Source organism: Lynx canadensis, chromosome C1 (genome assembly GCF_007474595.2).
Source record: "Lynx canadensis isolate LIC74 chromosome C1, mLynCan4.pri.v2, whole genome shotgun sequence".
Taxonomy (NCBI): Eukaryota; Metazoa; Chordata; class Mammalia; order Carnivora; family Felidae; genus Lynx; species Lynx canadensis.
Genome location: NC_044310.1, coordinates 219,043,937 through 219,058,446, shown reverse-complemented (window position 1 = coordinate 219,058,446; position 14,510 = coordinate 219,043,937). Strand labels below are relative to the sequence as shown.

The 14,510-nt window shown below is 62.5% G+C and overlaps 1 protein-coding gene across 4 annotated transcripts in view; it reads left to right on the top strand.

Annotated features, from left to right (window-relative positions):
* Positions 1-14,510, top strand: part of HDAC4 (histone deacetylase 4) — a 226,751-nt gene that overhangs the window by 142,776 nt on the left and 69,465 nt on the right. For all 4 annotated transcript variants that reach the window (XM_030328206.1, XM_030328205.1, XM_030328203.1 and 1 more), the window contains 2 exons: positions 1,353-1,473; positions 5,458-5,579. In XM_030328206.1, coding sequence (XP_030184066.1) covers positions 1,353-1,473; positions 5,458-5,579 — 243 coding nt within the window. The remainder of the gene's footprint in view (positions 1-1,352; positions 1,474-5,457; positions 5,580-14,510) is intronic.

The window sequence follows — 14,510 nt, the reverse complement described above, 5'->3', positions numbered from 1 at the left end:
TTAGGAGCTCGGTGCCAGGAACTGGAGGCACGTGCGCGTGCGTGCACACCCGTGAGCCGCGTGGTGATCCCGAGAGCTGATAAGGACGTGGGCAGATGATGATCCCAAGTAGTAACAGAGACAGGGTCACGTGGTCATCCCGAATACTGATAAGGGCATGGTCAGATGGTGACCCCGAGTACTAATAGAAGAGACAGGGTCACATGGTGGTCCTGAGTACTGGCAGAGAGACTGGGCCACGTGGTGATCCCAAGCGTTCCCGAAGGTACAAGGTGCCTGCCTCCGGTGCATGGCCACGGTTGGCTCGTGGTGGTCAGTGTACGGAGGCGTTTGGGGAAGCCATTAGAAGGTGCTTTGAGGGGCTCCTGGGCGGTTCGGTAGGTTAAGCGTCTGACTCTTGATGTCAGCTCGGGTCAAGACCTCACGGCGTCTCAGATGGAGCCCCGGGTCGGCTCCGGGCCGAGCATGGAGCCTGCTTAAAATTCGCTCTCTCCCTCTGCCCGCGCCCCCTCCCACGCCCCCTCCCTCTCTTCCCTCCTCAAGTAAATGAGTAAATAAACATTACTATTAAAAAAAAAAGTACCGCTGGGATTCTCGACAATAACGGGAAGCATTGATGCCACTTGCAAGGGGAAGGCAGGCGGTGCTGCACGGGGCGCTGAGAACGGATCGGACGGGGCAGGTCTTGCGTCAGGGTGGTGGCTTTGGACCTGGATCTGTGTGTGCACGTCTGTCTCTCCGATCTGCAGCTTTCTGTCCCCAGGGCTGTGAACGGCCAGCCCCCGAGAACCCCGCGAGGCGCAGGCGCTGCCTGCGTGCGGGCTGCCCACACGGGCCCCGGGGAAGCGGCCCAGGAGCAGAAAGCCGCCTTCCCTCGGGCGTGAGGCCGCCGCAGACACGCGCGTCACGGCGCACCTGCTCCCGTCCGCTGGTGGCGGCGGCCCGCTGTGCGTGCACACAACCTCCGGGGCTCGGCCGCGCGTGCCGTAGCGGGGGCGGAGCCGCGTGCTGCCCGCGCCCGTTCGCCACGTGCTTTCACGTGAGGGTCCGAAAGTGCCCCCGGCGGCCGATCCGTGTTAGGGGACAGGGGTCCGTCTGCTGGTTGCTTCTCCGTGGTCGATGGGGCGCGGTTCTGCGAGATGTTCGTGGGAGGAGGAGCCCTTCTTGACCCTTCTCCTGTCCTTCCCCCTCCTCTGAGAAGCCTTCCTGGCACCAGCAGCGTCCCGATTTCGGGTCGATTTCGGCTCGCAGGCCGGGCTCCGAGCCGCTGCTCCCTCCCCAGCACAGAGCTGCGCGTCCGCGCCGCTGGGCCGCCACCCCCGGTCACCCGTCCGTGCTTTCTCCCACGCCAGGTGCCGTGGCCAGCACAGAAGTGAAGATGAAGCTTCAGGAGTTTGTCCTCAATAAAAAGAAGGCGCTGGCCCACCGGAACCTGAACCACTGCATCTCCAGCGACCCGCGCTACTGGTACGGGTAAGTGCAGGGGTGCGGGCGCCCGGGCCTCCTGTCTGGGGCCCCAGTGGCCGGGCACCACCCGTAGGCCGGCGCGGTACCGGGTCTTCACCCTGAGAGGCGAGGGGGGCTGTGGGCAGAGACTCGCCAAGCAGGGAGCGGGCTCGCGACAGCTGGCGCAGTCCGGCGGCAAATGCCGGGACGGTCACCCAGACAGAGCGGGGCCCGTCTCTGCGTGACAGAGGCTGGTGCCTGGCCATTACTCTTCTCCCATGTATTTTGGCCACAAAAGGGGCCACCTCACTGGCACCGCGGTCTGACTTGTCCGTGTGCACCTACTGGATTTCTACCCGCTGTTTCACTGACTGCTGGGCAGGTCCGTAGCGTCTGTGCTGTTTTCCATGTTCACGTGAGGAGCCCTTTCGCAGAGCCCACGCGGTTGACAGAGGCCACAAGAGAGCCTCGTTCGTGCTAACGGCCGGAGAGGCTGGCGCGCCGCGGCAGAAAAGTCCGCGACAATGCCCGCGCGCAGAGGGATGTCCCCTGAGCACCAGCCCGTCACATGGGAGCTGGCCCCGGCACAGGCCACGTCTGGAGCGGAGGAGCGGGTTTATGTGGCCTTGAGCAGTGATCAAGGGTGCTTTGCGGCTTTTTGCTTCGAAATCTAGTTTTCTCCCGTTTTCAGGGCTGATTTCATCTCTCACAAAATCCATAAGGTGGTTTTCATAAATCAAAATATGATTACCTTCTGTTTCACCGGGGGAAAATGTATTATTCTCAAGCTCCCAGCGGACAACTGTGTGGACTAAATAAAAACCACATTCCGCTGAGACGATCCCGAGGACCTGGCAGGTGACACCGGTGACCAGTCAGAAAGTACTTTGATTCCGAGGCAGAGACGGCGCCCTCGTTCTGTGTGCAGCCATCGCTCGCTGCTCGGTGCCTTAAGCTGCACTCATCGAAGCATGCTGCTGGCGTGCACGCTGCTCAGCCGGGGACACGACTCACACGGACGAGCAAAGGCAACAGCGTCCCCGAAGAGCCACGGGTGACAGACACCGTGAGCCCCAGAGCCACCACGTGGAGGATTCCTTAGAAACGCTTGTAGCGGCCCCCGGGGGCCCACGTCTGGCCGGGGTGCTTGTTGCGGGAAAGCTCCGTCCTCCCCTGGGGTTGGGGGCTATGGGCTGATGCCCCACGGAAGGCGGCTTGGGGAGCGGGTGAGACGGTGTCCGCGGGGTTTGCGCTGAAGATGGCAGGAAGGGGAGCGGGGGCGGGGGCCTCAGACCAGGAGGCGCTGGGGGAACCCGGGACCACAGGCCTGTGGAGGCGGCAAGAGGGCAGGGGCTCTTGGGCCTGCTGGCGGGAGGGAGGCTCAGATAGCGGGGCTGCGGTGTTTAGCAGCTGTGGTCGGCGGGCGGGGAAGCGCCAGGTCTGGGGAGGTAAGGCTGGCGAGGGGCCAGAAGACTGTGAGCCTGGAGGAGGTCACGTGGTGGCAAGCAGGAGTCGTGGGTTGACCGCGTCCGAGTGCTCGGATGGTGGCCGCGGTCGCGGCGGAAGATTGGGGTGGCCGGTGCCAGGCTCCCCTGTGAGTCGGGGGGGATCCTGGGGTGGGGAGACCACTGGCAGGAGCGGAGGCCGCGGTGACGGGTTCGTGCGTGACAGGACAGAGCCTGTGGGCTGGGAGAGCACGTCACCTCCCGTCCTGGAGGCTGCAGGGAAGGGGGCGGTCCCGGCAGGAACAGAAAACAGAGCACTGAGGAGGGAGCTTGGAGTTGAGGGAAGGGCCGCAGGGTTGAGGGCAGGTGAGGGTCCCAGAAGGGGTTGACAGGGACCGCTCCCTGAGCAGGGCTCCCCGAGGTAGGGCCCCGACGGGACGAAGCTTGCTTGCTCTGGGTTCAGGTCCCTCGGAGGGATTTGGGGCACACAGGCTGGAGTGCGGAAGAACGCGGTCTCAGGGAAGTCAGCCGGGGGACAGCGCTGTTTGCACGGAACTTGGCCGCTGTCTTGCTTTGTCACCCCGAGGCCGACATCGTGGAGTGACTGTCACGTTCGCTTGCTGTCGTGACGGTGCCAACTGGGTCTTCCTGGAGAAGGAACTGAACTTTGACCCTAGCTTCGCTCCACCCACAACGATCAGCACAAATGTGAGAGCGCGTCGGTGTGCCGTGCCCGTGCGGCCAGGGACTGGACCCGGGCCTGGAGCGACCACACGTGCACGGTCCCCAGGAGGGTGTGACGGGGCGGTCTGCCCTGGAGGGGCCCCGGGGGCCTGTGCGGCGGGCACCCCAGGGCCGCAGGCGCGAGGAGCTGAGCTGTGCTGCCGGGAGTCACTCCCTCGAAGTCTCCGGCCCGAGACGGGGCAGCACCAGCGGTGGCACTGGGGCAGCCTGCGCCCGGACCCTCCTGTCGAGGCTCCTCCGAAGGCTGGAGCGGGGGTCGGGAGGTTTAATGCTGACAGCGTCTCGAGACAGCAAACCGGAAGAGAAAACCCGCCAGATCTGAAGCGTGGCGTTTCCAGCTTCTGGCCTCAACGGAAACGACCTACAATTGAAGTCTCTAGCGACACCAGATATTATTTGTAGTAACGTCCACTGATGCGATACCCTGTCAGTGACTATTACTTCGCTCTCCCGTCCCCTCACGCACACACAGGTCCTCCCGTGTTTCTCACGGAGGAAAAGGCGAGTTCTTTCCCACGTCGTGGCTTGGCCCTGAGCGACTTGGAGCTGACCGAGGGGATCCCCTCTGGGGATGTGAACCCGTAGAGAGACAGTGCTGCCCTCAGACCTTTCGGGAGGCCCTGAGAGAACGGCCCCCGAGGGGAAGCCTTCCCACCCGAGGCGGCGACGCCCCGCGCGGTACCGGTGCGTGGGTGCACCCGTCCCGGGAAGGCGAGCGCGTCCCGAGGAAGGAGCCGCGCTCTCGCTGCTGCTGGCAGGCGCCCGGCGGGCCGTGTCCGGGGCCCTCTGAGCACTTTGCTGCCGCGTAGCCCGGCCGGGCCCCACGGCCCACGTGTCGGGGCCACACTCACAGGGCGGGTCTCTGCGAGCGGCACACTCTCCGTGAGCAGCACCAGTCTGCGCTCAGATATTTAAACATCCACCCGTAGGCATTTAAGAGCCCACAGTCTCCATTCAGACATCGCCAGGTGTGTGGGTACGCGGTGCCGTGGATCCAAATAAACAGGCTACCGAATGCCAAGTGAGTAAGTTGGCAAATCGTTTCAAGTCGTTAAGTAGATTACGCAGTCGAAAGACGCAACGGGATTCATCACGCCTCGCGTGGATGCTTCCAGCAGGGCCCAGCCGGCCGTCCCACCGAAGCCCCAGTTGGCCGATGGTCTGGCTGAGGGCCAGTGGCACCGCTTCCCCAGCCCCGACCCCCGCTCCCGCCCCCCTGCACCTCCTCCCGGAGCCCGACCCTGTCTCCCCGTGTTAAGGATTGAGTCACGCCCGGCTGGTCGCCGGGGGCAGGAAACTGCACAGACCAGCTTCCAGGCACAGGGTGCCTCTAGTCCAGACCCGTCGTCCTCAGAGAAGGGGGCCGACTGGGTGGCTTTGGTTCCTCTCGAGGTGCCAACGACGGTGTTTTCTGCTGAAAGGACGTCCCTTTGGGGACCCCAGACCTCATCATCGCCAGCTCCAGACACACCCCCAGATCTCAGTCACCTCCAACCGCCTTTGGTTCTGTGCACACGCAACCCCCCCCTCCCCCCGTCTGCCCCAAGGACAGGCCCTGTGCGTCTGGCGGGGACCCGGTGGGTGGCCAGAGAGCAGTCGGTGCAGGGAGCCCCCAGGCGGGAACGGGGTGACGGTGGGGGGTTGCACGGGCCCTCGCCCCTCCTGCACCAGGGTCCGGCAGCGGAGGTCGTGCTCTGCCTGGGTTCCCGAGTTTGGTCTGGCCCCCGCCAGGAGGCCGGTCTCCATGCGCGGCCACAGCTGATCCGGGGCTGATGTGACACCCTGGCTAACTCGGCCGTCTGTCTCTGCCTCTTCTCTCCAGGAAAACACAGCACAGCTCCCTCGACCAGAGCTCCCCGCCCCAGAGTGGGGTGTCGGCCTCCTACAACCACCCGGTCCTGGGAATGTACGACACCAAAGACGATTTCCCGCTCAGAAAAACAGGTCAGTGCCCCGGTCTGCTGCTGCTGCTGCCTGAGGGCGGGGCTCCCAGCCGGCCCCTCCCACATCCCCAGACGCTGAGCCAGGCTGGGATGCGCATTCGGAGGGAATCCCAGCTCATTTTTAAGTATTTGGGGTTTTTTGAAATTATTATTAGAGCATCGTGTTAAAATAATCCTTAAGCGCTTCCTGACGGTTCATACCAAAAGCAGCGAACCTCACGTAAGTACAGCTGCCCTTTAACACTCAAGCTCATTCGTGAACAAGAGCCTAGCTCATGGCGTGCTGCACTTTGTCACAGCTCGGAGCATCCCCTGGTGGGCCCGGGACACGGCAGCTCCCGCCCACGGGCCCAGGGTCCTGCCGGAGCAAGGCAGCCGGCGTTCGGCCCTCAGCGCCGGCTCTAGGCAGGGCCTGGGCAGCGGGGGCGGCCGGGGGCCCCAGCGTAGGAGCAAATGTATTCAAGAAAGGACCTCATTGTGTCCCGCGAGGACATGTCAGCACGACGCCTCAGGGTGTGTGCGGCTCTGTCGCCAGCAAAGAAGGGCATTCAGACTCAGGCTCTCTTGGACTCTGTCCAGCGGTGATGGTTTCAGCGGGCAGTGGCTTTCAAGAAAGATCAGAGCGGCTGTGGCTGGGGCACGAGGGTGGCCGGAAGGGCAAAGGCCAGAGGAGTGCCTTCCAGAGGCTTTGCCTCGAGAGGTGAGGGCCGGCTGTGGCCGGCGCTGGAGCACGGGCTACCCTGGTCGCAGACGCGGCGCGTGGAGCCCGCGGGTGCAGAGCATTGTGGGAAACTCCAGGGCGCCCTGCTGGGTGGAGACGAGGCCCTTGTGGCACAGCTCTTTCTTTGTAGACACAAATCTTGTTTACCCGGAGGATCTGGGTTGACTTTTGACAGAGACGCTTTGAGGCAGTCACATCAGCATCTTCACGCGAGTGATGAGGCTTTGGGGGACGGGGCTGGGCGGCTCCCCCGCCGCCCCACCCTAAAGACAGAAGACTCGGGGCCTCTCGGTAGTCAGAGCTGTGCCCCGGCGGAGTCGGTGTGGCGCGCGGGGAGCAGACCCTGAATCCAGAGCCAGAAGTTGTGGGGAGGCCCCTCAGTGGTGCCTGACTGGCGGTCCAGGTGTGTGAGATGGAAGGACCGCGCCACGAAGGCCACGGGCCTGGAGCTGGAGCGCACAGTCCCCGACCGGCACCTCGGTGGGGTTGGCCGAGCCGAGGCGAGGACGCTGCAGGCACGGGCAGGGTTTCCTTTCTTGGCGAAAGGAAGGTGCCCCTGCGGTCCTCTTCTCCTCAGTTTGGGGTACGTGGCTCTCACTCGTCCGCTGAGAACGGTTGTGGGTTCGCCTAGAGAGAACCCACGCGCTCGCCGGAAGCGTGTGGTGGCCGGTTCTCCCAGGCTGGCCCCCCAGGCCCCCTTCTGGAACCTGGTGCTGTGCGTAACCACACTCACATCCGCAGAGCAGGAGGTCACGGGCGGCAGCGGGCACCGTGCCGGGAGAGGGGCCGAGACCGGGCCTGCCCCAGGTGCTCGGGGCCCGGAAAGAGTGAGCCGCCGGAAGCTCCCCTCACCCGAAGTGCGCGGGCAGGTTGTGGGCTCCCCCGTCCAGCAGCTCGGGTTGGATCTTTTCACTGGCTCTGAAGCTCTGCGTGCCCTCTGATGGATTCCTCAGGTCCCCTTGGCCTCAGTTTCTCATCAGTGACATGGGGCCCTGCACCCCCATATCCTCCCCGCCGTGGATACACTGAGCAGGCAGAGCTTCCTCCTGCCCCGGGTGTGGCGAGCGTGGCCCCCAAGGTCCCGACGGCGGAAGCAGAAGTCCGGGGACCTGGCCGCCAAGCAGAGCCACCCACCTCTGGCCCAGGGGCCTCGCCTCGCCTCTTCCCCCTGATGTCCCAGGAAAGGACAGAGAACGTCACCTGCCTCTGGTGGCGCTCACGCAGCTCCCTGGCCTGAGCCCACACCCCCAACTCTGAGCAGAAGTGGGGGTGCCCGTCAGGGGACGTTTGCCCTGGTTCTTCCCGTCTCCCAGCCGAACGAGGCCGGCACCACCCGGAGACGGGCCCCTGTCACGGGACACAGAACCCGGCGGTGACCTCTTATAGCCAGGGTCCCGGAAGACTCCGGAGGCGGGACGGTGAACTCCACTGCTGACCCGCTGCCGTTCCCCAGAGCTGTGTGGCCCGCGACCTTTGCCTCACAGGCCCCGTGACCTCCAGTGTTTGTGCCTGCTGGCTCCCGTGCTGCCTTGGGCTTCTCTGGGGTCTGGAAACAGGGCCTCTAACACCTGCTTGCTCGGACCTTGTGCCACAGCAACCCCCCCACCCCCACCCCAGGTCGTGTTCCGCTGAGAAACGAAGACTGTCCTGGTCACAGTTGGGGAGGTGCCGCTGAGCACGCGGCGTTCCAGAAGAACTTAATTAAGATTTGATTGCGGGATCCATTTTTTAAAAGGGCGTCACCAGCACATTAATAATATTAATAATATAAAGATTTCAGTGGAAACATTTAAGCCGCTTAAGGGAATAGAGTGTAGTTAGGTGTCCTGTATCATTCTAAAAGTGTCTTTCCAACACTCGATGTCAGTAACTCTAAATAATTTATAGCTGCGTTTCTGTAAGAGTCGGTAAGAGGAAAGACTACAAAAATGGGACTTTGAGCGCACCGACTCACCCACGCCCCTGCGCGTTCAGGGGGTGACTTCGCCCTGGCTTGGGGGCCGTGGCCTGGGTTCAGATCCAGCTTCCTTACTCACTTCCCAGAGGCTGGGTCATAACGGGTGGGTCTGCTCTCCAGAGCAGAGGGAAGAAGGTGGCGCCTGGTGGGTCCAGCCCCGGGCAGGAGTGCACGGTTCCCCTGGGTCACCCACCCAGCAGGGGGCGAGGTGGGCCCAGCACCGGCTCCCCTCCCCCGCCCGCCCAGGCAGTGCCCGTCCTCACACAGCCTGTGCTGCTGTCACATGAGCATCATGAGGGTCATGGTGCATCGCCCCAGGACCGCACCCAGTCACTTGGTGCTCCCCTGGTGCCTCCTGAGGTGCCCTGACACCCAGGGGATGCGGTCCCTGTCTGTGGAGAGCCTGCGTGTCCTCGAGCGGCTCCCCAAGGCTGGCGGTGACCCCTGGGGGCGGATTCTGAGGCTGACTGCCTTGCCCGGTCACACCACAGTGAGTTGGGATCCAGACTCAACTTCCTGTGCTTGACCAGCAGCGCCCTGTGCCTGCACCAGGACGACATCCGCTCTGCCCCCCGATTTCTGCAGGGCGGTGACTCGGTGAGCGTTTGCCTCGTGCATCCGGGGTGCTGGGGTTCGAGCTGCTGTGGTGGGCGGGGAGCGGGACCCCCTCAGCACAGGGGCCAGGCAAGGCTTGTACCCCAAACACAAAGCAGATGGATCCAGGCCCCTTCTGACACGGTCACGCTGGCCTCTGGGCACCAGGGTCCCGTTCCGAGCCTGCAGCCCAGCATGTCCCCGCCGCCTTACAGAGATCTGCCAGAGCCTTCCGTGGCCTGTGCAGAGCCAGGTGGGTTCTCTGTGCCCTCCGCAGCCATGAAACATACCAACAAGCCAGCGAATTTTCCCGTGTCCTGGCGAACCGAATGACATTCGTGGCATTTGGTTCCGTGTCCGTGTGAGAAGTAGGCTGAAGTTACCAGGACACGGAATGGGCGCGTTTCATACACGACGCTCGGCTCTGCGGTTCGGGAAGGGGCTGCTTCCCGCGCCGCGTGCCGTCGGTACCTTGTTCTGAGCCGCTTCGCAGAAACCCCTGTGCGGGTCAGTAGCAGGGACAGGAGGGGACAACGCCCACGCGCTACGGCCAGTCGCCTGTGATAAATGGCCCTCGAGCTCCTGCTCAGGGCTGGGGCCGCTGGCCTCCGCCCTCTCCGAGCGGTCTCCGAGCAGGGTGTGGGAGGCCACCGCGGCCTGGGCAGTGCTGGCCCCGCCGAGCACCAGCTGCCAGGTGGGCAGCCTCCCTCGGCACTCAGGGGCTGTGTGCTCTTTAAAAACCGGGTGTGAGTGTTCAGAGAGCTCTTCAAAAGGCTTTATTGTGTTTCCAAAGGGGAGAGAGGGTGGGTGTGGTTAGATGCCAGGCAGCTTCTGTGCAAGGAACTTGGCTCACGTGTTCTGTGCTCCAGCCTTTCGACCTTGACGACCATCACCCTTGGCCCTCTGATGTGCAGAGCACCAGCTGGGATCTCGGACCAGTCTCTCCAAGAGCCACGTCCCACCATTCGGTGGTACGTCCACACTGCTCCCGGTGGCCAACAGAAATCAGCTGGGGGATGCGACACCTTCAAGCAGCGTGTGGTGCTTCTTTTCTTTATTAAAAGATCACAGAATGTGTGCCTGCAACAGATTAAAACACACATTACACACACATCCTGAAGCTCACTTCCCAGAGGCTGCTGCTATTAGCTTGGTATCTGTCTGTCCAGAGACCTTCCGTCCCCGCGTGTGGCAGTGTTGTCCGTGTGCGCCGTGAACACGCAGGCCCGTCTTTTTGTTAAGAAAAACGCTTGCTTTGCATTTTGTCCTGTGTTTTTATCTTTCAGGCAGTATGTGTTGTTCACACGATTCCATTTCGGGGTAGAAAGATCGATACCTGTTTCTGTGTTATTCTCACGTGTGGGTATAAATTGTAACTCTTTTGTAGCGTAACTTGGCCAACAAATGTGGGTACCTTTGCTCGCTTGTGCTGGTGTCTCTGTGGGATGGGTCCCTAAGGATGGGGCTGCCCGCCTGAAGGGCTGCGCGCTCTGAGCGACGGGGCGGATCACACCACATTGCCGCCCGTTTGTCCCCATTTCGTCAAGCAGGCGCTACCGTGTCCGTCCTGGCCCACGCGACGGATGAGTGCACCCTGCTTCCTTCGACGTTTCCAGGAGCGGTTCCGTCACGGCTAGTAAAGCTGGAGCATCTTTGTGCTTATTTTCCATCCTTCCTCGTAGAATGTGAGCTACTTGCAGTGGGGCCCTGGGTGGCCGTGTCATGTAGCCGGCGAGCTGTGCAGAGCTCAGAGTGCCTGCTGGCCAGGCCGGGGCTTTCTTGTCCGTCCCTTGGGCACAATGTCTAGAACCACACTAGACAACGGGCAGGGTTCCTAGGTGTTCAGTGGATGGAAGTCCAATGGCCGATCTCTCATCCGTTTTCCTTTGGGTGTTTTCTTGGGACTTTGTAGGAACTCTTGATGTGTTAATACCAATCCTACGTCGGATACGTGTGCTCCAAAAGTTATATTCCAGTTATATTTTGGGGTTTTTTTTCTTTGTTGTTTTCAAAGTAGATAAATGCACGTCAATCAGAGAGCCCCACTAGGCTCGGGACAGGAACACGTGCCCCTCCCTGCCCTGTGACAGGTGACTTACAGAAAGTATACACCAACATGAAGTGGCCCTGCCTGCATTTCTTTATTTACACAACTTGTTTGTCCCGAAGTTGCTTCGTTTTCTGTGTGCCTGTTATTAATCCACATGGAGGAGCCCGTGCATAGCAGGTGGTCCAAAGGCCCCCCTGGGGCCTGGGGGACATGCTCCCGGCCCCCCACCCCCCCCGGGGAGGCTCCGCCCCTTTCCCAGGACCCCAGGGGCTCCTGCGCGGCCCCTCCTTCACCTCGCCCGGGCACAGGAGCTCGCGCCGGATGCGAACGTGAGTCCTGGCATGCTGGCGGGTGTCCCCATGGCTCACATCTGACCGATGACGTGGTCGGGAGCAGAAGCCACTTTCCTGCAGGACTTTCGCGTCTTCGTCTTGCGTCCGAGGGACCGTTGGGGAATCCAGCACCGCTGACGAGGCCCACCCCTGGTGCCCGGAGCTCCAGAACCCTGCAGGGCCTGCCTGGCGAGGGCCGCTGTGAGGCCTCCTGGGCAGCAGGCCTTCTTCAGATGGAGCACAGTGTCCCTTCAGTCACCTTGTTAGCGACCTTCCCCGCTCTGCCCTGTCTTGGCTCTTTGTCAATCCAATGTCGGACCTTTGCACTCCCGTTTTCCAAATTTCTCACCTTTTTCTCCAGATGTCTTCTTCCCACACTTGCACTTCTGTCCTGTGCCTTGTCCTGGGTCTCAGGAAGGGGCAGCTGGAGGCACACGCTCCGTCCGCGTGCCCGGCCGAGACGGCGTCGTGGGCATCCTCGGTGGCTCAGGCCCTGCTCTCCTTGCTGGGTGTGGGGGCGGGCCCACACACCAGTGACTGCTTCCAGAAGGACCCTCCTCTGTGCACGCGCCACGGGCACGTACAGCCCCTGTGCCCACCTGGCTGTTAAACAGTAAAATGTTCCCACCCTGAAAGCGGTTTACGCTGTGACCGACCCTCAGGGAGAGCGCGACGTTCATAAACTGGGTGTGGGTTAGGGTTTGTCGAGCGCACTCTTCGTCTCGGCCGAAGGCGCTTCCTGCCCAAGGAGGGGCGGGTGCTGGGGAGGGGGTCGAACTTTAAGGCAAGATGAGGATAGCTTAGTGTGACTTAACCTGTCATTTACCTGATCGCCTCCCGGCTCCCCACGTGCCCCTGGCGGAGCAGACACCGTGTCCGTGGATCCGGTCAGCGTCCTCTGTTTCGTCAGCACACGGCTGTGATCCACGTCTCCCAAACACCTCCCTCAGGCTCTGGCTCTCGGTCTGCCGCGGCTCTGTTCAAAGGAACACATCCAGGCGTATCCTTACTCCTCCCAGCCCCGTTGGGAGCTGGCATGCGTCCTGAGGACCTCAGAGGCCGGCAGGAGCTGCTCGTTGGGGCCTGTGGGGGTCGCGCAACCCTGCACGTGGCGGGTGCGGTCTCCAGGGTCCGCTGTCTCGCCGATGGCCTGCCGTGCAGAGCGGCCTGGGTTACACGCTTTCGGCAAATCTCAGGAAATATGCTTAGGAACGGCTGGAGTGGGGGTCACCGTGTCTCCTCTGTGGGGTCCGCACGATTCGTTCGAGCTCGCGCAACGCCTGGACCCGCGGCTGCCGGAGAACGTGCCTTCTCCAGAGCAAAGGAAGGGCAGGCGGGCCTTTGCTGCACCTCAGAGCCCTTCGCAGCCCGGCCAAGGTCCCGGGGCAGGCGTGGGGGGCGGCGCGGGGGGGGGGGGGGGGGGGCGGCCCAGAACCTACACTGAGAGGTGACTGCCTCCTTTCCCGCCTGGTCCCCAGCCTGCTGCTCAGCCCCTGGTCCTGCACCTGGGGGTTCCATGGGGAGGCGGTCCCGGGCGCCCCAGAGGGACAGGGAAGGGCCCAGACCGGTGTGTGGAGCCCTTCTGGTGCCTTAAACTGGGCTGCGGGCGGGGCACACCCCGCTCAGTTTAATGCCCTGCTTTCATCTTAAATGAGACGTTTGACATCTTGAACACAGTGTCCCTCGTTTCCGTTCTGCGCTGGGCACCGCACATGAGATGGGGGCCCGCGGAGGGGCGGGCGGGGGGAGTGTGCTGAGCTCCCAGGAGGCGGGGCAAGTCCTTCAGACCGGCCTGACTTTCATGTTCAAGCACAGGCAAGGAGGAGACCAGCAAAGAGACAGATGAGCAGAACCCTTTCAGGGGCCACCGTGAGGGGAGTGTGGCCTCCCACAGTCCGGACAGGGGGGGCCAGCAGCCGCGTGCGGTGGGAATGGGCTTGGGGCCTGCCCGGCACAGGCTGCGGGTCACAGGGAACCTGGGGTCCTCGGGGAGGATGGTCCCGGCCGGTGCCGTCGCTCGACCAGGTGTCGGGAGCGTGGTGACCCTGCCGCCCCCACCCCCGCACCCCATGTCCCCAAGCGCTCCCCGCCGAGGGCCACGCTGTCCTGCGGTCTCGGGGGCAGCTGCCGACCCCTCCTCGGACAGAAGGTTGTTGAAAGGACCGTCGGCGTCCTTCTAGCAAAGACCTTGGTGGCATGAGAAGAGCTGCTGTTTTCTTGCCTGTTAGCCACATGGGGTCGTGGCCTTTTTCTCACGTTAAGTAAGGCTGAGAAACTCCGCGCAAACCCAGAAGCGAGTGAAACACAGGAGTCTGCATTGCCCGCAAAACAAGTGTGAAAGCATGAACGTGGATCCTCCCGCCTGTGGAGAAGGTGAACCCCTCCCACTTTTCTTGGCCGCGGAAGTCCTACAAGTGGACGGCACCCGCTCTAAGCCCAGATACCGCAAAGGGGAAAGGGCCCCGTCCCTGCCTCACACCCTCCAGAGCAGGGGGGCCATCGGGAGCATTCTGGCAGCTTCTTCAAACACACCTTCGATTCCTCCGGGAGGCTGCACTCAGGTGCCCGGCCGTGCCCTCCGCCCTCCAGGGCCCACAGACCCGGCCTCCTTCGGGGAGTGGGGTCCCCAGGCCACTGCCCCGCCCTCCACGCTCCCCAAGGGTCGGAGTCACGGTGCCCCTGAGATGCACGCGTGGCCTGCTTCTTAAAACCCAGTCGTCTTAGTTCTGATTCCAGAGGGAAATTCGACTGCATTGCGTGGCACTCTGGAGAGCAGTGAACTTCCTGTTCCAGAAAGATTAAAAACAGCAGGGGTGCTGATTAAAAACAAACAAACAAAAAGGTAAAAACGAGCTAATCTGCAAACGCACAAGTCGTAGGAACTTGAAAGCAGTCAAGTAAAACCCCAGAACGCCAGCGTCTCCCAGCGGTGCTCTTACCCCTGTCCTGGCCCTGAAAGCTGGTGGCCTCGTGGAGTTGGAGATTCCTGCCCAGGTGTCCGGACAGGGCACCTCTGGGTGCAGTAAGGCACTGCCCAGGCAGCTCGCACTGGGGTGCCCCCCACTTCCCCAGAGGTGCAGCCTGATTGGTACGCGGGGTGGTCTGGGCTCCGGGTGCAGAGGCTTGGGAACCACTGTGGGCTCAGATTTGCAGGTCTGCACAGCACAGGGCCGTTAACAAACCAGACCAAGCCGAAACACCTGTGTCCCCCGTTCAGGTGGACTCTGAGGGAGGTGGGCTCGTTCACCTACACGCAAGTGTGGAGGACTGGTTGGCCT